The 25777-nt window shown below is 32.2% G+C and overlaps 1 protein-coding gene across 1 annotated transcript in view; it reads right to left on the bottom strand.

Moving 5' to 3' along the window:
• Positions 1 to 25777, bottom strand: part of SHOC1 (shortage in chiasmata 1) — a gene marked incomplete at both ends in the record, with an annotated part of 62944 nt that overhangs the window by 5426 nt on the left and 31741 nt on the right. Inside the window, 11 exons of the mRNA XM_081280181.1 lie at positions 1632 to 1753; positions 3750 to 3861; positions 4909 to 5026; positions 5734 to 5912; positions 7706 to 7775; positions 10739 to 10811; positions 12611 to 12786; positions 15291 to 15395; positions 20165 to 20338; positions 21288 to 21407; positions 23841 to 24257. Coding sequence (XP_081136307.1) covers positions 1632 to 1753; positions 3750 to 3861; positions 4909 to 5026; positions 5734 to 5912; positions 7706 to 7775; positions 10739 to 10811; positions 12611 to 12786; positions 15291 to 15395; positions 20165 to 20338; positions 21288 to 21407; positions 23841 to 24257 — 1666 coding nt within the window. The remainder of the gene's footprint in view (positions 1 to 1631; positions 1754 to 3749; positions 3862 to 4908; positions 5027 to 5733; positions 5913 to 7705; positions 7776 to 10738; positions 10812 to 12610; positions 12787 to 15290; positions 15396 to 20164; positions 20339 to 21287; positions 21408 to 23840; positions 24258 to 25777) is intronic.

Raw genomic sequence — 25777 nt, 5'->3', positions numbered from 1 at the left:
AAGACTGGCTCACTGTACCTAAACTTTGTACAAACAGTTTGGTTTCTCTTTCCTTTTTAGAATCTGGAACTTTGACATGTCAAAACCCTGGGCACTGTATCTCTAATAAGCTTTCCTGCTAGACAAAAGGTTATGGTTGTCATAGCTTTTTGTTGAGGAAATCAAGCACATATGAGCAAACTAGAAGATTTCTCTAGATTGTGCCCTCTGAACTTCTCTTGCTTATTTTGCATTATGAGGCTTTGTAAGCTTGTACTACAATAAATTATAACATCATATAATCATACTCATAGCAAACCATCAAACCTTGGGTGTTCTCAAGTATACCCCTGACTCTTCCTCAAACAGGAACTGATAGCATGAACTACTAAAATAATCCAAACCATTTCTACTGTATTTTCATTTTCCCTCATTTGGTCAATTGATTAAGACATTTCCTAAATGTTCCAATCATCTAAAAATATAGAACTGAGATATCTAGAAGCTTGAGAAATAATTACATTTTATAATAATACATCATTGTGAATAAATTATAACTCTTTATATTGTGAATATAAAGCTATCTTAGAAGATCACATAATTGCAGGATTTATTAGTGACATGTGGGAAGGAGAGGATAATTTACACAGTATATCTAGCATGTATCATCTCCAAAATTCAAATTTGTTTTCCTCTGATTCTCCATCTTGAGAATTCCTGACTTAAAGCAAACTAGATGTATTAGATATGGAAATGACAAATCCTAAAAGTAGTGAAACCTGGGAAAAGGTGAGTGAAAAGGAAAGCCATACACTGAGATCATTGGTCCTTTCCCAATAGATTTTTTTCCAGTGATAAAACAAACCCTGGGGAAGAAGTGTCCATCAAACCTGGAAAGGCAGTCTCTGGGAAGAGGCCAAAGCATTAATCCTTCTGTAAACAAATCCTTTCCAGATACCAACCACTAACCCCAGGTCCTCCATCAGATCCAGTAAGATAAATCCCGGAAACTGACCACTGACTCTAGAATCCCTCCCATTTCACACTAAAACTGATCCCTTCACTGATTGATAGAACAAACTCCAAATTCCTGGGTGCCCAAAGAAAATTGATATGCTCACTAGACCACCTCTCAGAATAACTTATGCAAGCCCAGGCCCTTTCTTTGTTAAGGGGCTCATTTTCCACCAGGAAAGTGGGTCCCACCACGATGTCATTTCAGTTCCTGCATCCCATGCTGCTGTGTGAAACTTTGTTCCTGAATAAAGTGCTGAGCTGATTTGTTTAGTTTGTGTTCCTCCTGGTCTTTTTTTGCACTAACAAGGTGAGCAAGATTTGCATAGCTATCTCTATTAAAAGAAAATGACTGCCTGTAATCCCAATAGCTCAAGAGGCTAAGGCAGGAGGATTATGAGTTCAAAGCTAGCCTCAGCAATTCAGTGAGGGCCTAAGAAACTCATTGAGACCCTGTCTCTAAATTAAATACAAAAAAGGGCTGGGTAAAAAAAGGTGGGGGTGGTGTGGGGGTGGGGAGACCGCTGGGGATGTGCCTCAGAGGTTAAGTGTTCTTAAGTTCAATTCTCAGATTAAAAAAAAAAAAGACTGAGTAATAAGAAATATAAACATGATTTTTGGATGAAATGTTTACCTACTCTGAATTTGATATTTCTTTGGTATATAATATGATCCAACAATAGCTGTACTGGAACGATAATGCCATCAATCTCATAATGATATTGTCTGATGCCTTTTCATAATTCAATTCTTCTAGGTCCTATCAGAAAATAAAGATTCATTAGGTTGAATAGTTGTTACAAAATTAGTGTTGTCATATTTCAAGAACATATGATATAGTTGGGCATGGTAGCGCACACATGTAATCCCAGCAGCTCCAGAGGCTGAGGCAGGAGGATCGCCAGTTCAAAGCTAGCCTCAGCAAAAGCAAGGTGCTAAGCAACTCAGTGAAAACCTGTCTCTAAATAAAATACAAAATAGGGCTGAGAATGTGGCTCAGAGGCGGAGTGCCCCTGAGTTCAGTCCCTGGTAGAACATATGATATATAAATATAACTCAAGAAGAGGCACAGCTATGGGCTTCCATTTCATGGAAAAATTAAAATCACACTGAAAGTAGTAGGGGTAGTTGTATTTGACATAAAATAACTAATGAGAGTTTCAGCAAGAAAGGTTCATGAATCTACCAAAGTCATAGTTATGAAGAAAGAAGCATATAGAGGGCCGTTGTATTAGAAGTATCTTTTGTGGATTGAGATATGGGCACTCTAAAGACAATGGACAATATGTTTAAAAACCTATGAGATAACTGCACTGCATACTTACTCAAGAGAAATGAGAAGGCAGCAGTTAATAGACTTCCTAGGAATTCTTATCTAAGGGTCTGAAATTCCCTTTTCCTTTAACATGAGTAATTTTTGAGAGGGTGAGTAATTCAGAAATTGTCCTTCAGACAATATTCAACTGTGAATTCAAACAGTTTTGCCAGATGGAAAAGTAATTGTTTAAGAATTTAAATATACATGACACAATATCTTTTAAAAATCTAACAGAATTGTTTTTCTATCATATAATTCTTATATTGTAAACTTTCTTCATCAAGACTGTACCTTAATGTATTTGCCAATAATTTATACTGTCCATCAAACCTGACTTCTATTCCACACCCCTACCCTATTAAATCAATTTCTTTCCAATTGGTATTCCAGTCAAGCACACATAAAGTGAGAGTCTGCAATGATTTATACATCTTAACTTCTAAACTATATGTATGTTTGAAGAAAATTTCTCTTTAAAAACCAACTTGCTTAGAGGCAATCCCTCTTTGCCTTAGAGGAAATGCCATGTTACCAATAATCAATTAATATACTACCCTCTTGTAAGAATCACAGTAGCTAGGATTTCTTTTTTAAAGCTTCCTATACTATAATTATCTGCTGAGGGCCATTGCCAAGTAGGAATGACGCATCGAAATTTCCTTGCCAGCGTACCCCATGTTAAATGGACTTGCCTTGGAAATTCGCTGTGACATTGCATGTGTGTTTGAGAAAGGTGACCCTGCTCAAGGACCAGGGTGGATCCAGGTTTAGGGTGTATCCTGCAGGTTTTAGGAAGTATCCCGCTCCTTGGGTTTAGGGCGTTCCCGGTTTAAGACAAGTTTAAGGCGTTCCCGGTTTAAGACAATCTTGGGTTTAGGGAAGTTCCAGGTTTAAGGTGTACCCTGCAGGGGAATAGGGCGTATCCTGCTGCCTCAGGCACGCCGGATCCTTGAATTCCCGTGGTGCTCTTGTGAGATTCAGAAAGTATTGGAGAAGAAAGCCTCGTGGAGTAGGTGAATTGGGCGGCAGCAGAACTTGGATTTCCCCAGAATGTGTGTGTAGAGGCCCGTGTGAGTTCGGGAATAAAGAATTGCTGTTTGAATCTACAAGGTGTGTGGTGGCTCGTGATTTTGTGCCCAGCCAAGACTGCGGCAATTATCTTAAATGTATTTAAAAACAGGCCAATATATGATATTAAAGATTTTATATTTACTTTTTTCTTAAATTTATATTAAAAATTATAAAGTATTGAAGACGTTTGGTAATAGTAAATTTCTATAGTAATAATTTAGCACTTGTGGCCCATTTGCAAAATGTAGAAGAAATCACTAATAGATTAAGAGTTTTTTCCTATAAAATATAATAACAAACTGCACAGTTATATGTATCTTAGTGTATTTTTTTTAAATAGCTTATGTTATTTACTGCATAGTTTTACCTGTAAAATTATGGCAGTCTGTTCATCAATTGTCACCACTACATAACTTTCTTTGGTTCCAAAGAGTTTCAATGACTCACTGCAGGGTCTCTCCATGAGTGTGATATTGTAGCTACAAAATACAGTATTCTTTGGTGAACAAATGAAATGGCTAAGAAAAATTCTTCAAGAGAAGTTTTATTGTCCTCTTGCATATTACATTATTTAAATTACTGTGCTTTCTATTTCACACATCAATTTATTTTACTTGATAAATTTTAGGAAAGAAATTATGATTTATTCAGCATATAAAACAAATTAGTTGAGATACATTCTGCCTTAGATATTTATGGCACACAATACCATTATAAATGTCTTGAACAAGTTATTCTAGCTCTTTAGGTAATAATTCATGAAATGAAACTATTATGTTGTGAGACTAAAACATTTTCCATTTATCAGAATGTTCTTTTATTTTTCCTTTAAACTGGCCTACATTTTTAGGGTAGGTGGCTGCTATTATTGAACCCAGGGCCTCATAAATGTTAAACATGGCTCTACTTCTGAGTTACACCCCCAGCTATTACCTACACTTTAACTACCTTTTATAAGTTTATGGTGTTCTATGGATGCCCCACAGCCTAAGATATTAAAACAAAAGCATGGAACATTGATCTACATTTTAAATAACTCAATTATCTTTCCTTGATATGCAGCCCAAGGTCCAACATTCCTATGACAACTTCTGTGCTATGATAGAATTGAAGATCTAAAAAAAATTTATTTAGAACTTCAGAGCCTGTTTCCTAGGTAGTACTTAAATTCCCCAGACAAGAATATTTTCTTAATGTTGTCAATGACCCAAAAATCTGAACATCCCATTCACAGAATAATAACATGTTTATATTTGCTGGTAATAAAAGAAATAAGAGTAAAATGTAAATTTAAGTAACAATTAAATTTTACTTTTTGTCAACAAAATTGGTAAATATTACCAAAAAAGACAATATTCAGTAATTAGAGGGTATAGTCTTAGAGCAGATATATAAACAAACTCTGAAAAACTATTCTTATATGATATAATTCCAGGTTTAGATCAGATATAGAGCTACATATAGAGAGCATAATAATTGGCCTATCAATATAAACACATACATGTTTGCTTAAGTTATGAACTTACTTAGATTCTAGCAGCTGAAGTAGTTCTGGAGTATTAAGAATTCCTTCAGATGCAAAAAACACATATGGAATCTGAATTTCAAGAAGAAAACCACCAAATCTATCTGGCAAGATGCTTCCTAAATAAGAGAAAATGCATATGTATTTCTTTTTTTTGCCTTCTCATACCCCAGCTCTTTCTATTTTTTCTGAATATTAAAATAATGAATTTTATGTATAAGGAGTACTATAAAAATAATATTCATCATAAACTATAAGAAATCTGAATAAAGATCTGAAGAAGAAAATAAAAGACAATGTTATCCTTCTACCTAGGAATAAGAGTTAGTAGAGCTAGTTTACTAAAACTATTATATACTAAAAATAATTTAGTATATATTTCTAGATGTTTCTCTATGTATTTATTTGCCTATACTTATACATGTATACTCGCTTAAAAAAAAACAAGGAAAAATTGGCTGATTGTCTATCTGAAATGCCAAAACCTTCATTATTCACGTAAGTATATGTTGGACATTTACTGTATAAGTATATGGTGGTGTATATCAAATTTTTAGATTACGTACAATAATCATAGGAAAAACATTTTACAAAGCAATAGATATACCCTAAAGATAAATGGGCAAAGGACTTAAGTGGGAAATTAATAAAAGAATGTCTAGATAAGATCAACTCACATATAAAAAGAGAAGTAATCAAAGACATTTAAATTTACATAACTATAAAATATTTTCGGCCAGCTTATTTTCTTTCCATAGGTTATAAACAGAAAACAGAAAGTTTCCATTCTAATGGAGCAAAAAAGGATATTGATTTATATCCTTACTCTTTAAAACTGTGTCTGGAAGAATCACTTTAAAGGCCATATAAGGAATATTCAATATTTTGCAGTGTTTAGACCAACAAGAGTGTTCTACATAATTGTATTCCATCACAACTGAGAAATTGCTCCAGGGAAAATCTGCTCCAATATTTTTATTATGTACAATCACACAGGAACTTGCACTGAAGACAAAAGAAAGCCAAGAAAATGAGATTATACTGTATCATTATTTAAGAGGAATGCTAAAAATGATTATTTTCTGGCTATCTTCTAATCTATACCTACTCAAGATAGGCATTTTCTGTTCATTTCTTCTTTAGTTATTTTAATCTCTTATTTTTCTTTTGATGATCATACTTCTTATGCCAGAATACATAAAACTATAGACTATTTCCCACCTAAAACATGATCCTGATTTTATTTCTTGGTACTGTCAAAATGAAAATCAATCTCAGAAATCAATATGAGAAATTGATCTCATTTTCAATCAAAAGTGTTTTTAAACATATTTTTAGTTGTAAATGAACATAATGCCTTTATTTATTTATTTTTATGTGGTGCTGGGGATCAAACCCAGTGCCTCACACATACTAGGCATGTGCTCTACCACTGAGCTACAACCCCAGCCCCAAAAGTAAGGTTTTCATCTTTGAAAACCTACATAATATTTTTAACAACTCTGAAATGGGGCATTTTTTTTCTCAATTAGCTTCATAAATGTTTTAACAACAAAAATATAGACACTTAAATATCACAAGTTTAGCTTTTGCATCTTCAAAGTTCATATATCATAGCATCTACTTAATTAAAATTGTCTACTACTGCTTTCTGTCTAGAGCAACCTAGAAGTTAAAAAAAATTTATGTCCAGTTTTTATGAGTTTCTATTTGATTTGTATCTCTTTTAATTATTTGGTTCCAAATATTAGAAATAAAGAATTTCTATGTTAAATAAGGTAAAATAAAGACATTTTAAAAGTCAGATTTATTATTAGCAGGCCTTCACTTAAGAATTTGAGAAAGAAGAACCCAAAAGAAAGAAAGGAGATGTCAAAAAAATCAACACTGAACAAAGAAACTGGTAAAAAGAAGGGTAAGTTTAAATAGGTAACCTCTGGCTCCTCAAAAGACTAAGCATGGAACCACCACATGACCCAGCTATAGCACTTCTTGGCATTTATCCTGAAGAAGTAAAGTCTCCATACTACAGTGATACATGCATACCCATGTTTATGGTAGCACAATTCACAATAGCCTAACTATGGTACCAGCCTAGGTATCCATCAACGGATGAATGGATAAAGAAAATGTGGTATATATGCACAATGGAGTTTTATTCAGCCATAAATAAAAAAATTTTGGCATTTTCAATTGGTTAAGGGTTGTATGTTTTCTCTCATATGTGGAATTTAGAGAGGAAAAAGGAAAACAAAGGTGGGGTGGGTTTCATAAGAATCAGAGATTAGTGCAGGAAAGGGACCACAGAGTGGGAGGCAGCGAAGGAACGGGTAAGTGCTAGGGAGTGATATTGGCCAAACTGTATTGTTTATTGTGTGCACATACTAATACATAACAACAAATCTCATCAATATGTACAACTATAATGCAACAATAAAAATGTAGAAAAAATAAATAGTTAATTCTGTACTAAGAGCAATAATAATGGTATCTGGGGCTGCTAAAATATTTTGAACGCTAATTACATATAACACATAATACTATGATCTGAGTTTTTCAGGAAAAGGGTAGAGACATTGACCGATTTCAGATTTCGTTATACTTCTTAAGTTAAATTCTAGGTGATTTTTTTTCTCTTACTGCTGGAGGTTGAACCCAAGAGGGCCTTCTGCATGCTAGGCAAGTGAGCTACTACTGAGATACATCCCCAGCCCAAATTCTAGGAGAAATTTTGCTTTTCCCATGGAAATAAATTATTTCTATGTTTTATCCCCATAGGCAAAGAAATACATTTTTACCCATTTAAAACATCTTTAGATTCCAGAAAATCTCTTCTTTTATTTGAATGAGAGACAGTCAATATTAAACCTGTTGAGGAAAAAAAGAGTTTTTTTCAACAGAGTTTTTTTTTTTTAACCAGAGTTTTGCTCATAAACATTTTTTAGGGTGTCAGATATTTCACCATCATAAAAATAAACATTTATAAACAAGGAAATTGCTTAAAATATACTTTACTGCATTATTTTTGAAGTCTAACATAAGAAAATTCAAACCTTACGTAATTATTTCGTGTGTGTGTGTGTGTGTGTGTGTGTGTGTGTTTATGGAGTGAGTGAGTGCATGGAAAGTCTAGATTTCTTATATGAAATAATAAAGTTGATCATAATTTAAAAGTAACCAAATTAAAACTCATTAATTATACAGTTAATCTTATTAGCTAAAAATCATAAATTTTTCTCCAGCCAAGAATTTAAAAAGAATTTTTAAAATATGTATTTTTTAGCCGTAGATGAACATAATACTTTTATTTTGTTTCTTTATTTTTATGTGATGCTGAAGATCAAACCCAGTGACTCACATGTGCTAGGCAAACACTCTACCACTGAGCCATACCTCAAGCCCCTAGATTTTTTTTTTCTCTAGCCAAGAATTTAAGTATGACTAAATAGCAAGGGACTATATTTCAATGTGATATAAATGCTCCCCCACTTTCTACTAGCTGCATAAGAAGCAGAAGACTTATTGGAAACTACCTGTTTGTTAGATTCACCCCTGCTTCTTAATTATAATTTAACTAGTTTATTTTACTAGGGTTAAAAATATGTAAAGATAAAAATATTCTGTAACCTCACATTCAATTTATTTTTGGTAGACAACTAATTTCAGAATAGCTAAATCTAGTTCAAATTAATTTTACTCCCTTTGAGTGTACTTTTGCTAAACTTAAGGTTCACAAAGGTGTCATGTAATGACAGAGTAATGACTAATAATTATATGTAACTTTACTTGACATGACAATTTTGGTAGTGGTAGGAATGAGTATTCTCTTTTACAATTCATAAGGTGATTAATATTATTTAAAACCTAATCTGCTTAAATAATTTATATTAGCTATTATCCTTAGATTACTCAGTAACTGTATTATTAGATTTTGCAAACACGTGGAAAATGAAATCACATTTTTTTCCCTAAAACTAGATAGGGAAAAAAAAAAAAGCCCAGGACCTGGGCTGGGGTAGTGGCTCAGCATAGAGCACTCTCCTAGCATGCGTGAGGCCTGGGGTTCAATCCTCAGCACCACATAAAAATAAATAAAAAAATAAAGGTATTGTGTCCAACTAAAACTAAAAATAAATAAATAAATAAAGCTTAGGTCCTAGAAACCTGGATATGTGTTAGTTTGAAGACAGTAAAATCATTTTTTCAGTTTATAGATTCAAGATTTTTGTGTCAATAGACATTGTTGAAATGAAGATAGCAAAAATGGTGTGGTGTAATTCCCAACTACCAAATGAAGGTGTTCATCACGAAGCCTAGATAAAAAAAGATATACAGTAATAATCTGTCAACATCTTAAGTGACTCCAAAGGAGAGAAGCTGATCCATAGTAGTTTTAAGTATATTTCTCAGTGGAGCAGGAAGTTGTACTCAGCTTCTTCACAAAAAACATTCCTTTATTTACTCAAATCCCTGGTTTTATAAAGCTAACACTGATCAAAAATTTTTCTGATTTTTAAAGTGTTTACAATTACCCTGATTCTAGACAAGGGTTAACTCTTGCTCTAACATGTTGTTATTAAAAAGAATCTTTTGAATTTGGTGAATATGAACCCATAATCCCAGCATTGAAGATGAATATAATTTTTGTTGTGGAGTAATGAATCTATAAGGCCTAGGTTTTGAATGAATTATTCACATTAAAGACATTTAAAACACCTAGGATAATGGCAGTATTAGAAGTGTAGAGAATTCTATGAGCCGGGTATATGATCAGGTGGTTAGTAGATGATGATAATTAGCAGTGGTAGAGAATGATATAGCAATGTGGCTCAGCCTCAGACAATGGAGGAAATGATAATAGAAATCAAGAAACAACCTTCTCATTCTCATGAAGTATAGATTTAAAAAATCACTTCAATCAGAGGGACATAAGGGAAACAGTATCATGTGGGAAAGATTGGGTTTCAGTTAAGAGAGAAAGAAGAGTTTGCATGTAAGCAATGGGTTTCACTAAGCAAAGTAGGAAGGGTTGACAGAATTGTTAGTGAAAGGTAGAGAGTTGAAGAATGACACTGAAACAAGAGAAAACTAGGTTAAAATCCTAATCTCTCACTATTACTTGTGAGATTTGGCATGCTATATCACCTTTATGAGCCTGTTTTTTTAATTTATAAAACTGAGTTAATAAAACCTACTCATATACCAAAGGGAATTTCACTTTTATATATGTGTAGAAGAAAGGAAGTTCAATAGAATAGAGGAGGGAGGAGGGGAGGAAAAGTGAGTGATGGAAATGGGTCTCAAATTCAAATTCCTTGAATGTACAATTTTGTCAATATGAACTCAATTACCATGTATAAATGATGCTCTAATTGAAGAAAAAAACTATTCAGAGAGCTCTTGTAAGCAGTCAGTATTATTTAGCAACTAGTAGGTAATGAGTAAAAGGTATCAATTATTAATAATAAATGATATAAGCATACTGTAGTATTTTTGTATTGCAGACTTATAGTCTTGATTAATTTAAAAACTGGATAGGCTCCCACTGAGTTGTGTACTTTTAAGGGATGAATTTTATAATGTGTTAGTTATATTTTATTTTTTAAATATTTATTTATTTATTTTAGTTTTAGGTGGACACAATATCTTTATTTTATTTTTATGTGGTGCTAAGGATAGAATCCAGTGCCTCATTCATGCTAGGCAAGCACTCTACCACTGAGCCACAACCCCAACCCAGTTATATTTTAATTTAAAAAGCTGGTTTGATCAACAATCTTTGTATGTTCAAGCATTTGTTATTAAACAGAGCATAATTTAAAAGATCTTACCTTCTATTTTGTTAAGCATTTTAATGAGTGAATGTTTTTCACCATCTGAATCCATTCTTAGTATAATCAGCATCTAGTCAAAAATAAGAAGTTCACTGTGTGTCTTTGAATTATTTTACTACAGTGACAAAATAACAAACATAACTGGTTTCATGAAACTAATGACGATGAGACTACAGAATATTTGTGTTGTAGAAGATGTCAATGCTTAATTGCAAAGGAATAAATTCTAATAAATTTATTATAAAATAATAAATTCTACATCAAACATCAATAAGGAAAATATTTTAGGGTAGGTAGTAGTATTATTATTTAGGTACTGGGGATTGAACCATTGAGCCACATCCCCAGCCCTATTTTGTATTTTATTTAGAGACAGGGTCTCACTGAGTTGCTTGGCTCCTCGCCATTGCTGAGGCTGGCTCTGAACTCTCAATTCTCCTGCCTCAGCCTCCCAAGCTGCTGGGATTACAGTCATGCACCACTGGCCCCTGCTATTATAAGCATTCCTCAAGTATTCCCACATATATGACTATCTATTCATAGGTTGTCTTTGCCTATTTTATTAGTGTTAAAATTCAATCGTTAGACTTTATTGGAGAAAATCAACAATTGGTTGGTTTATTTTCCTATTTACCATTATAGTTTCTTTTTTGGAGGGAGAACAGCAAATTAGTTCAATTTTAAATTTCTAACTTTTGATTTAGTTTAATAACTTAATAAAGTTATTCAAGAGGGACTGGGGGTTATGGTTCAGCGGTAGAGCGCTTGCCTTGCATGTGCAAGGCCCTGGGTTCGATCCTCAGCACCACATAAAAATAAATAAAAGTTATTGTGTACAGCTACAAAAAATAAATATTTTTTTTAAAGAAAGTTATTCAAGAAACAATAAAGTTGAGGATGAAGATAAAGGGGGAAGGTTGAGGATATAGCTCAGTAATAGAGTTCCTGTCTAGTAATGCATGAGGTCCTGGGTTCAAGCTCTAGCACATTAAAAAAATGTAAATATATACATACACACAAAGAGGAGGAAGAAGATGAAACCCATATAAATTTGGGTAAGATTTAGTGTAAAGCATTTGAAATGTCTTTCTTCTTGGTAAAATTTAAAAGATCATCTTGTCTTAAGTCTTTGTTAATGTGGCCTTCACATGCTTAATGTAGGGTAAGCAAATAATTTTCAATATAAGAAAATGCATTAAGTGTTTTATTTGTGTACAACTATATCAAATGAAATTATGGCTCAATGTCTTAAAAATAAAGTATTTAGTTGTGAGAGGAATGGGAAAATAAACAAGGAGAGAAATGAATTACAGTAGATGGGGTAGAGAGAGAAGATGGGAGGGGAGAGGAGGGGGGATAGTAAGGGATAGGAAAGATAGCAGAATACAACAATTACTAATAGGGCATTATGTAAAATTGTGGATGTGTAACCGACGTGATTCTGCAATCTGCATTTGGGGTAAAATTGGGGGTTCATAACCCACTTCAGTCTAATGTATGAAATATGATATGTCAAGAGCTTTGTAATGTTGTGAACAACCAATAAAAAAATATTTTGTAAAAAAAAATAAAGTATTTAGTTCTAATACACACACATACATATTCATGGACTTTTTGCAACTGGAAAAACAATCCATGGAAAGGTGCTTATAATTAATATTAAAGTATTTTAAAATTCAAGACGTATAAATAATGATTCAAATCATCCTTTCTCTGGGAGCTGATTTTGTTCTGTTACTATAAGAATAAAACTGTCAAAGGGCCAAATAGTATAATCTATTTCATAATTTCAAATTTAATGCAAAAAATTGTTACATCCAATTCTTCTTTAAACTTATTCCTTTTATTTGCTTCATTCGAGTACTTAACCTTAATTTGCTGATTTTGCATCCAACTTTGTATCTGGCATTGCAGTTCTTGTATTTTATAATTTCCTTCAGGCTTTTTCCCCCTAATAATCTGTATAATCTTCAGCTGTCTCCAAATGTCATCCAAATAGGAACCTAAAATGCTTTTGTAGGCATCTTTTGCATTTGACAAGTATCCTGTTAAAGCAAAATTTTTAAAAATTGCATAATTCTGTTTTTCTTGGAGAAACTTCCTAGTTAAAAAAAATACTAGGAGGAAATGAGTGTGCCACTAAAAATTTCATTTAATTTTATTCTGATTTTGACTAAACAAAGATATTGATGAATAAAACATTTTAAAATTTAATTTTAAACTTATACATAAAAACAAGAAAATTGCACATATTTATGGGTTACCAATGTGACATTTCAATACATGTAAAATTCATCGCATCACCTTGCTGTGTTGGAAGAGGTAGAAAACTGAAAGTTGGGAGAAAATATAGAATTTTGGGAGTGAACAGGGCAGGCAACCAGATCCCCATTCATTTTTCTTCCCACGCACTGCTATGGCTTGGATGAGTGTCCTTAAAGGTCCATATGTAAAGGCTTGGTCCCCAGGGTGGTGCTGTTGGAGGTGCTTTAGAGTCTTTGGGAAGTTGATCTAGTGAGAGGCCTTTGGGTCATTGGGAGCATATCTTTGGAGGGTAGTTTCAAGATAGTTGTTATAAAAAACCTGAGTTTGGACCTGCCTAGTTCTCTTTCCAGTCTCATATGTGACCATTTCACTCCTGCATGCATGCTTGTAGTGATGTGCTTCCCTCATAAGAATTAAGGTGATGTAGGCACCATGCCTCAATCTCTGAAACTGAAGTAAATAACCCTTTTCTTTTTACAAAATAAATTGCCTTAGATATTTCATTGTAGTAACATGAAGCTGATTAATACAGCCAATAGAGAGAGAGAGAGAGAGAAAAGAGAGAGACAACCCACACTCAATCTTTGCTTTAGAGGAGTGAGAAAATCTTCCATTAAAAATGTCCAATGCAGCTAGAATATTCATTATGGCTTTGTACCTAGAACTTAAATTAATTTTCCAACAAGAATCTTGCTTTATAGTATTCCTGAAGGTAGCCAAATAGTAATGTCAAAGCATGATTTAGTAAATATATTTCTTTGAGGAGCAAAAATAATACAGCTCCAAATACAGAGAGCTCTCAATGGTCTCATTTAATCCCAGGGTAAATTGTAGTGCACTTAAAGATGAATATCCTCCAAGCAATCTTTCATAAATATTATTTCTCTAATCCAAGATTTTGGTAAGAACTCAGCATTCTGTATTTGGCCAGATTATATGCCTGGTTAAGCATTATAACTAAGTTATATATATTTTAGAAAGATCAACATGGTGGTTTTTCCTTCTTCAATTAAACTACTTTAGCATTGATATTGAATTAAGGTTGTTTTATCTCCATTTCTAGACAAGTAAGGATTGGGGACGATAGCCCTAGTTTAAAGTATCTGGAACAAGTTTAAGAATGGGGTGTCATATGCCCTTCTGTTTTGTCATATTTCTTCATTATATTTCTCAGTTTCCATAAAAGAATGTCAGTTCTACAGTTAGACTGACTATTAATCCACAATATTAAAGCAAAATATCTGAGTTCCTAGTGCTACAGAGAAGTACAGTTGTGCTTTATCTCAGCTCAATACTTACCAAAAGTTTGGAATAGAGAAATAATATTTTTATCTGGGTCACAGGTATGAGAAAATGTCTGGGTCTTAAATCAGAAAAATATTAATTTTACTATATATTTGAAATGGGTTCTAGAAGGTTTAAGTTATAAAACATAATCCCATAGGCAAACCATTACTACATGAGCCTAAATAATCCTGCAATAAGGAGCCTAAAGCAGTAATACAATAAAACATTTTAATGATTTTGGGGAAAAAAAATCTTTAAAATTTTCAATATATTCAATAGTTTGATTTTTAATATCTAAGAAATTCATATTCTAATTTACACACACAAGTACACAAGAAATTACCAAAAATCTATTGTTGATAGTTTAATTATATTTTATCTATCAAAGATCAAAGCCACAAACATACAATGTATGTGGCAAAATATCAAGCTTCACATTAAAAAGTAATACATGATAATGATTATGCAACCAAATCTGTATAAGGCCATTAGAACTTTGTAATTCAGACCAAGATTAGAAGATCCTAAACTTATTTTTCTAGTTGACAATACTTGTTAAAAACAATTTCTTTTAATGAACATAATTAGAATTTATATATATAAATAAAATAATTAACATAAATAACATAATTAGTGTGTGTATGTATATGTGTGTGTGTGTGTGTATATATATATATATATATATATATATATGAATGAAACTGGGGGTGTGGCTCAGGGGTAGAGTGCTTGCTTTGCATTCAAGAGACCGTAGGTTTGATCCCCAGCACTGTGCCCCCAATATATACATTTAATTATAATTATGTCACAATATAAATATGCTTATTGTAATAGAGGTGAAAGAATACTGCATAATTTCTTAAGAGGTCTATCTTTTTGAGAAAAGTAAGTTATATCAGATGAAATATATATATATATATATATATATATATATATTTTTGGTTTAAATGAAATATTTTAATAGGAGAAAATAGTAAATAAATTTTTTTCTACCAACCCAATGCTGTGTCCAAGCTGCATGTTAAAAGGACATCTCTAATTGTTACCAGAAGGTGTAAGAGAGCAGCATGCTTGTATGTCATTTCTCTTTCATCATTTGTACCTAAATAAGCAAAAACACATTTAAAAACATGAACAATATGATAAAATTTCAGAATACGCTCTATAATAATAGCTAAAATTTATCATGGTGTGCTTACTATATGTCAGGCTCTATATAAACTGGTTGTTTTATAAAAATTCTATAGGAAAATTTCTTCTTATGACTTTCACTTTATGGATGAGGAACTAATCTTAATGAGGTTAAGTAACTGTCCAAAGACATTTAGTGAATAAGTGGTGGAGCTGGCATTTAAACTCATCGCTAACTTTAGAGCTCATGCTTTTTTTTTTTACTTCCAAAGTATATTCAATTATTTCTACTTTTGTTAGAAAAAAGGGTAAATGATTTACAGTTATAAAACAAGAAAATTAAATTCATAATTTGCTGATTGGTTAACTTTAACTAGAGCAGCTCTACTTTTCTCTGTTTTATGTTGGGATTTCATAAAATATTAATTTGAACAAAGAGTTCTTCTAAAAAGTTTACAAATTGTTTATTCTAATCAATAAAGATAGAAGCAAATATGTAGTAGTCTTTGGAAATCAAGAGGCAACAGGAGCACCATTTATAGGTCATGTATCCAGCCCCTGGAAGCACCTGTGGGAACAATCAGTCATGACCTAGAACAAGTAAGAAGAGGTCAAAAAAACATAAATAGGGAACTGGAAATGTAAACATGCTTGGAAAATGAAACAGAGACTAGAAAACCACAAGTAGGAAGTGGTCTGTCTTCTAATCTAGGTTTATCTATTACCTGTAGATTTAGCTTTACCTCAATTCTCAGGCCAATGATAGCACTTTAAGTGCAGCAATTATGTTACTTCCTCAGGATTTCAGCACTATCGTTCCAATTGGAAACCCAAACTCATGTTTATTCTCCATTATACTCCATAAATTTTATAATAATCACCATTCTGCTTGATGATGTTCAAAGCTTTTAGAAGCTCAATTTATATTCAACAGATTTAAAACCTGAGAATCACAGAACTCAAAAGTATATTCAGAAGTCATGGTTTTTAAAAAAATTTGTGTAAGTCTTGTTGTCTTCCATAGCTTGCTGACAATTACTGTATTCTTTTCTATTTAGTATAATCATGCCACACTGCCAGCTCTTCGAAGTGTGAATCCAATTCTTTGATTTTCACTGCTATGCTCTTCCTGTGGCTCACAGTTTTTTCATGTAGTAAGGTATGGGTTAACACTATCAGATGATGTGTTCTATCTAAATTATACTACTGTGAACTCAAGGTATTGGTGACTAAACTGTTGGTCCCCCAAAGACTGGGTTGTGTATACATGAAAAAAACCCACATGTTTTTTTATAGTCTTTTATGCTAATTATTTTCTATTTTAAAAAAGAGGTGGTCTTTTAAAAAATATGTAGGGCATCCAAAATTAACGAATTTAGCAAATTGACTTTGAAAAAAAAAATCAAGTAAGTTTCAAGTAAGATATGATAGGCACAATACACCTTGTTTCTTCTATTCAAAATAGCTATACACACAAGATGGAATAGACTGTGGACTCCAAAAAGTATGTGGTAGCAGGGGGACCAGGGAAGGAGGTCATATTTCAAAATGCCATCAGACGAGTGTCAATATTCCTACTTTTTCTTTTTTTTTTTTTTGTATTTTCTGGCCTGGACTACAGGCAGTCCAAAACTCTGAAGTGCATACCACCATAGGGATAAAAAGACCTCTAGGAGAAGTCTTCAATCCATGATCAGAGAAATGAAGATGGGGATTACTAAGGATAAGAGAAAATACAATAAAGTCCTTATTGCTTTTCTTTTTCTTTTAAAAAAAAAGTTTTACAGGGACTGAGGTTTTAGCTCAGTGGTAGAGCATTTGCCTAGCATGTGTGAGGCACTGGGTTCAATTCTCAGCACCACATATAAATAAATTTAAAAAAAATAAAGGTCCATTGAGATATCTCTCTCTCTCTCTCTCTCTCTCTCTCTCTCTCTCTCTCTCTCTCTCTCTATATATATATATATATATATATATATATATATATACTAAATAAATACTTTCTATTCTCTCCTGACCCAGGGCCTCACAATGTTTGGGTCAGCAGTGGCAATGGTATAATTAATAGCTGTTAGGTAGGTGCCCCAAACACTTTTTGAACATACAGAAGACAGTTATAGTAACTTTCAGTGTCTTTCTCTGATAATTCCAATATCCTTGTCAGTTCTGGATTTGTTTTGATTGATTGATCTCATTATGAGTTGTATTCCTGCCTCTTTGTATGCACAGTAATCTGAATGTATACCAGACATTGTAATTTTACCTTGTTGAGTACTAGATATTTATGTATTCATATAAATAAATCTTCTTAAGCTTTATTATGCAATTAAGTTCCTTGAAAATAGTTTGATCCTTTGGGTCTTGTTTTTGTGATTTGTTAAGTAGGAGCAGGGAAGTGCTAAGTCTAGGATAATTATTCCCCACTACTGAGACAAGACTGTTCTGAGTACTCACTCCCCGAGAATTACGAGTTTTTATAGTCCAGCTGATGGGAACAAACATTATTCCTTGCTCTATGTGAATGCAGCATACTATTCCCTCTAATACTCCCAGATGGTTTGTTTTCTTAACCTCAGGTTGTTTCCTCAGATATATTCTACTGTTTACTTGAGGGAGTTTCTTAGCAGGTCTACAGCTCTCTGTGTGAAGCTCTCTGCTCTTTAATATTCTATTCTTGAACTCTAGCTGCCTTGGTATCCCTGGGATCTCAGCTCTTTCTTCAACTCAGACTCTCCACCAGGCTCTATCTCAGGTACTCCTTCCCATGTCATTGCCCAAAAACATGTTAAAGAGAATAAGCTAGTATAGTGGAAGTGCTCACCTCGTTTTTTTCCCCTTCTTTCAGGAATCAGTGTCCTTTATTGCTTGATATTCAGCAACTTAAAAACTGGTTTCATGTATTTTGTCTTTGTTTTCTGTTGTTATTTCTAGGAGGAGGATAAAATCTAATTCCTCTTACTCCATCTTGGCCAGAAGAAAAAGTCCAGGATTGAATTTAATCTATTTTTTAACCTTTTTGGAGAAGACTCATTGGTTTAGGTGGTAACAATAATAGTTTAACTTAGTTTTGGCAATAGAAAACTAAGTTATACAACTATATCAATCTAACCTATCAAATAATACATGTCAATCAGGAGCTTCACTGAGTAGTGCCAGATGGTATTTCTTACCATTTTCTCCTTACTTAGCAGATCCTCCAGTCTTGGTTTCGGGGTGGAAACTATAAACTGAACTACAATTAAACCTTCATCCATGTCTACTTTTTTCATCCTCTAAAATAAATTTTTTACTAATTTGATATAATAATATTCATTGTGGTATATTCACATATGTACGTAGGAAAGTTATGTTAGATTCATTCCAGTTTTCCTTTTACCATCCCTTCCTTCCCTTCCTTTCATTCTCCTTTGTCTACTCCCTTATTGTGGGTTAGTTTCTACAATAGAGAAAACATTTGACCTTTGGTTTTGGGGGATTGGCTTACTTCACTTAGCATGATAGTTTCCAGATCCATCAATTGGCAAACAAATGTTATAAAGTCATTCTTCTTTGTTGCTGAGTAATTCTCTACTGTGTATATATACCACATTTAAAAAAAATCCACTCATCTATTGAAGGACACCTAGGTTGGCTCCATAGATTAGCTACTGTGCTGCTCTAAACATTGATGTGGTTGCATCACTGTAGTATGCTGATTTAAAATCCTTTATATATATGTCAAGGAGTAAGATACCTGGATCAAATGGTGGTTCCATTGCTAGTTTTCTGAGGAATCTCCATACTGCTTTTCAGAGTGGCTGCACCAATTTGCAGTCCCACCAACAATGTATGAGTGTATCCTTTTCCCCACATCCTTGCCAACATTTGTTTTTTGTTTTTTTTTTTCCTTAGCCAATCCCTTTTATTCTTATAGGAAAAGTCAGGAAAACTTTTTCACATAGGTCTTTTTAGTTGTTTGTATTTTAGTAGAAGAGTTAGGTGTAGCTATGGCTTAGAATACAATTGTAGTAGAACAGAAAAGGCTAAATATAATGATAGTCTTACTGTATTGTTACTTGTGTTTTTGTAATTGCTATTCTGACTGGAGTGACATGAAATCTTAGTGTAGTTTTAATTTGAATTTCTCTAATTTCTAGTAATGTTGAACATTTTTTCATATATTTGTTGACCATTTGTATTTGTTCTTCTGTTCAGTTCCTTTATCCATTTATTGATTGGGTTATTTTTTTTTCGTGTTAAGTTTTTTGAGTTCTTTTTTTTTTCATTTTGTTCGTCTTGGTTTTTATTTTATTATTTTTTTTATTTATTGGATGTTCACAACATTACAAAGCTCTTGACAAATTTGAGTTCTTTATATATCCTCGAGATTAATGCTCTATCTGAAGTGCAGGTAGCAAAGATTTTCTCCCATTTTGTAGGCTCTCTCTTCATGCTCTTGTTTGTTTCCTTTGCAGTGAAGAAACTTTAATTTTATAACATCCCATTTATTGATTTTTAAATTTTACCTCCTGTTCTTTAGGAGTCTTTTTAAGGAAGTCAGTTCCTGAGCCAATTTATTGGAGTGGTGGGCCTACATTTTCTTCTAACAGGTACAGGATCTCTGGCCTAATTCCTAGGTCTTTGATCCACTTTGAGTTGAGTTTTGTGAAGGGTGGGGGATAAGGGTTAAGTGTCATTCTACTACATATGGATTTCCAGTTTTCTCCCGTTCTAAATCATGCAAATTTGATTTGTACTAACCTTGGTGAATGGCATCACTTAGTATTTTTTCTTGTTCCTTTAAAAAGAACCTTGTTTGGTCAAAAATAACAGTGGCAAATTTCCAATTAGCTGAGAGGGCACAGAGGCATACAAGTTTTTTTAAGATAGGAGCAGCGGCTGCTTCTAGGAAATAGTATGCCTGGCATTGGCTATCTGCAAAAATAAAAGCATTAAAAGCAATATTTTTATAAGAATAATATGCTCTTTTTGATAAAACAACTAAACATGTTACTTCATAGAAACCTGAACTTATATTCAAATTATTTTATGAGTTAAAAATCATGAGACAGTATAGAGATTTATTTTAAGATATTTATTCTGTAGAATAGTAAATACACACAAAAAATCCTCATAGAATTATATAATTTTATGGCTATAGTACTTATTAGAAAGGATTTATTTAGTAACTAGTTTAACATAGCAAGTATAAGGAGCCTTATAAAGAGACCCACATAATATTTTCCTTTTCCCTCTTCCATTATAAGATTACAAACTCAAGCCAGGTTTGTAGCAATGACAAGTTATTTCTAGTTTTCACTAGAATACCACTAAAGATGGGCATAATCTTCTGGAGGCCATAAACAAAATTGAACCAAAAGAAAGAAAGGTATTTGGGAACTAGTGTCATGTTTCCTTGCTGATTTTAATAACGAGCTTGGTATTCTTAAACAGGTTATGCTTTTGGAGTCCAATAACATTGTACTTTACAGCAAAACAAATTTAATCAACACAGGAATCAACAGTAACTAATTTACATAACTTTGATAGTGACTAAGAAAACAGAGAGCAACCATTTGCAGTTCATTTTCCAGACTGGGCAGTAGAGCCTGACAGTTGGAATTTTTTTTACTTTGATGGATGTAGGAAGGCAGTAGCAGTTTTAATGAAAGAAGAATTAACAATTATTTGACTGGAGTAGGGTAATGAGGAGGGGCAGAGGCAGTAAACAGGGCATGCCAGGACTGGAAATAACTTGAAATGAGAAGTGGAATAAAGAAATTTCTGAAATAAGTAAAGAAAATTACATGGAAAATAAAATTTGTCCTAGACATACAGGGAACGACTCTCAAATAATTTTGAACGTATTTTAAAGGTAGCATACCTGATGCTTGAACTTCAAGTACATCATCCACTTCCCTTTTCTCATTTATTTTCTCTGGAGTTTTATTAATGGAAACAACAGGACTTTGTTCTTGAAGAGTTGAAGAATATTCTTCTTTATCTTGAAATTCTAACAAAAAAATTAATTTGAATTGTTCAGAAGAAACTTCATGCTTTAATTAAGCTTTAACACTTTTTTCTAAAATATGATCATAGTTGCTAAACTTCTTCACTGCAATACATCAGTATTAAATTGAACAAACTCTTCATATCAATAGAGCTATGACAACACTATGCTGGAGAGAAAAATAAATGATAAAATTGTGAAGAATGTCGTCATCAAATTAGTATTTCAACATCAGTTCTGACATGAGCTTTGGTTTCCTCATATGTAAAATATGGACAAAAATACCTATTTTAAGTATTGTTATAAAGATTAAACACCAAGTACCTATGAGTGTCTCAAGATAAGCAATCACATCATGTTTCTCTCTAATATATAATTTGGTGCCTGGCACAGAGAGTTCAATAAATGTTAGTTTTATTTCCTCTTTCCTAGGTATTGTATATATCTGAGTCCTCATATATATATATATATATATATATATATATATATATATATGTGTGTGTTCATATATATATATGTATATATATATATATGTGTGTGTAGTTACATTAACTAGAAAGTAATGTCATCCATCTATAATATAATTATAAGATAATTCTAGAAATATATTGCCATCTTGAGAAATTTTAATATACAAGATTTAAATACATGGTTAAAAATATAATAATGGAGTATATACTTATCTAGATTGTTATTAATTTCAAGTAATACTCAATTATCTATAATTTAAAAAGATATAGTCAAGTAATATTACTTGTTGTAACATTTCTTGTCCTTGAAGCAACTACAAAATAAAACAAGAAGTAAAATATTATTTATTACTATAAAAGCTAAAAAGTTGGAGAATAGTGCTTAATTTGAGAGTCAAATGGGCTTGCAAACTAAACAATAGAATGAAGTAGAGTTACCCACCTAGTCCTAGAGTATACTGGATTGGGAAAGAATTGTTCATAGGGAAAAGAGTCATGATGTAAGAGAAGCTGAGGAAAACACCTTATCCTATTGGCAAGTTCATTCCCACAAGCTTACATCCAATTTATTTTTTTTCAAATTTATCATTTAGATTATTCCTTCTACCTACTCTGGGAAAAAATGTATAAAAAAGCAAAGCAGGTGGAACATAATACTAATTGAGAAAACATCAGAGTACAGAAGCATTTCCAACTAATTTTCCTTTAATTGTTTAGGAAATTAATGGCTAACTTTTTTTAAGAAAATATTTTTTATCTTTTTCTCTTTTCTTGCTGATTTTTGTCATTTATGTTGCTACTATATCCTATTACAAGCTATTAAATATGACAACCAGACAGGGATGTCAGTGTTAATTTTGGAGTGGATTCCTTTTTTAACTAATATAAGTAGACTCTGAAAACATTAACAATTATGAAAATAAATCTTTTAAATGATTCCCATTTTTAATCATATATATAACATGATTCTTTATATTTTGCTCATTCTTCTATGTAGATGGTATGCTTGAATTATAGTGAAAACATTGGTAAGAATAATCTCAGTTACATATAGAATTGTCACCGAGCAGGGTAAGTTATAACTTGGTCAAACTATTACATAAAAAACAACTTTAAGGTGAATATATATAAACATAAAAGATTACAAAATTCTGAAATATTTAAATTCTATTCTGTATTTTTATGAGATTTTCTCTATAAAAATGTTCTGACTGACAAAGTAATATGACTCTAAACAGATCTACAAAAGGCCAACACATCTTTTGGAAAAGTATATGTAACCATCATGACATTAAGAACTAAAAATCCTGTGTCTATTAATAGTATATAGGACAGACAGTAAGACCTAACTATTCTCTAAGTCACATAAGTATTTATTTTATCAAGACAATATATGTCAAAATTATTCTAGAAAGCCTATTTTTTTTTAAATAGCCAAAGTGAAAAGATTTGACACATTTCACTACCTTTGATATGGCTAGAAGCAGGAAACAAGACAATTACAACTGAATCAGAAATTCTTTGGTAACATTATAAAATATAATAAACAATTAAGTGGGAAAAGTCCTTAAATATACATTAAAATGTAAGTTAAAATATTGAGATAGGGCTGTCAGATAGCAGAAAAAAATAATGGCAGAATGATCAATAAAAGTTGGAAATATTATGAACTTGTATGGCCCAGTTGTAGAAAACAAGTTTTATAGATAGTGACTTTTGTTACCAATTCAAATGCAACTTTTAATTTTTTTTGAAATATATATGTACATCTATATTTAAATCTGTATTTATATATCCATATCTATCTCTACATATGAGTATCATCAATCAATGCAATTTTCTTTGTGAAAAATATAATTTTATCTAAAAGAATGTTATTTCTTTGCCTTTATAAAAAATTATGTACTTTTGCTTTATACCTATCATATCTAGGCCAGAATATTGCTAAATTACCCACCATCTTTTTTATCATGGTCTATGACTTCAGGCTTTGAGGTGCAAGTCTTGTACTTATTTCGCAGCACAATAAAGTTGCTCAAAAGGTCCAAATCATTCTCCTGTTTTTTACCAGGCTCAAAAGATGCTATCTTAATTCTTGAAGAGGAAGATGATTCATTGGATGGCACCATGCAGTCACGTTCAACATGATCTTTATTATCTTTCTTTTGTATTGTTCTATCAACTAGCTCCTGATCATTCTTTAGTTTTTCTTCCTTTTTTGGTCTTTCAACAGAGACATATTCATCAGACCAACACAGATCTGGTACTTCTTTTGTCAGGGATGGGCTCTTTTGTGGAAGCAACATATTATCATTTATAGATTTCTCATTAGTAAGTACAGTTGGTGAGGAACAGTTTTTATGGTCTAGCCATGCTGAAAACAGAACATAAAAAACCCAAATAACTTTCATGCCTAAATGAGTATTCTGTTAGGGTATTGGATACCATTTAGTTTTAGTTTCTTTAAACACAATTTGATCTTTGGGAGTATTTGTTTACTTTTTAAAAATCAATTTTTGGTCTAAATAAAATTTTTAAAAGTTAGAAATTTAATATCTCTTTTTTCTTTCTATAAGAGCTAGGTTGCCAGGCAGAGAAAGATTTCCAGAAAAGCCCTACTGCTAATAGGCTTATAATGAGTTATACCTTTGGAGCTAACAATTGCCAAAAACTTAGTTACCAGGCAAGCCACAGACTAAGAAAATACTTGCAATATATATATAACTGACAAAGGACTGTATCCAAAATGAACAAATAACTCCTATAATTTAATATTGAAAAAGCAGCGCAATTTAAAAATTGGCAAAAGATTTTAACAATTCTTCATATAAGATATGTATATTCTGCAACATGGATGAATCTTAAAAACATACTAAGTGAAAGAGGATTATCATAAAGGCCACAATTAAATTATTTTTTATTTATATGAAATGTCCAGAAGAAGCAAATCTACAATGACAGAGAATAGATAGTGGTTATACTAGGAAGAATTGGGAGTGAATGTTAATAGATATGGGATTTCTTTTGGGGGCAATAAAAGTGTTCTAAAACTGTGATGATTGTACATCTCTGTGATTATACTAAAAACCATTGAATGGTATACATTAAATGGACCAATTTTATATGGCATGTGAATTATGTCAAAGTAAAGTTGTTCTATTTTTTTAAAAAAAGATATATAAAAGACCAATGAGCATGTAAAAAGATTCTCCCCATCATTAGTCATTAGGGAAATACAGATTAAAATCACAATGAAATATAGATTAGTTTGTGGTATAGCTCTGCATCAAACTGTATAGTTAAATAGGTGCAGTTTATTATATAAGTTATATCCTATAAGGTAGATTTGAAAAAATTGAATTGCCTCTAGGGCCAACTAAATGATGTAAATGAATAAAAAGTATATGTCAAGTGCTTAAATCATAATCCTTAGGAAGATAAATTTTATATTCTTTTTCTCCAAAATGTGGCCTATGATTTTAAAATTATAGATATTGATATAAGAAACATTTAATTTTCCTCTTTGTACTAGATATAAGACAAAGGTCCAAGAATAATGCTAAATTGCCAAATAACACCTGGCCCCAATTTGTGAGTGCTGACAACTACAGTGAGCTGGGAAGTGCATGGTCTGTTTAGAGTAGTGAGTTACTAAGGGCTCCAGCTAATTGTTGCCACATAAGAATCTGAATCCAGTTTTTAAAGACCAATCAATATATTAAATCCTCCAAGTTATAAATGCTGTCAAGTAATTGAAACATTCTATGAGTCAATAATGTGTGCTGAATAGGGTCTGAGTGCTACCAATTTTTAACCTCTGAGATAGTCTCTAGAGATAATCTGGTTAGCAGGTAAGTAGGAACTGTTCATTCCTGATTATTTTCCCACACTATT

The sequence above is a fragment of the Spermophilus citellus genome, assembly GCF_964194105.1.
Source record: "Spermophilus citellus genome assembly, chromosome: 2".
Classification (NCBI taxonomy): Eukaryota; Metazoa; Chordata; class Mammalia; order Rodentia; family Sciuridae; genus Spermophilus; species Spermophilus citellus.
This window is presented reverse-complemented; position numbering and strand designations above follow the sequence as displayed.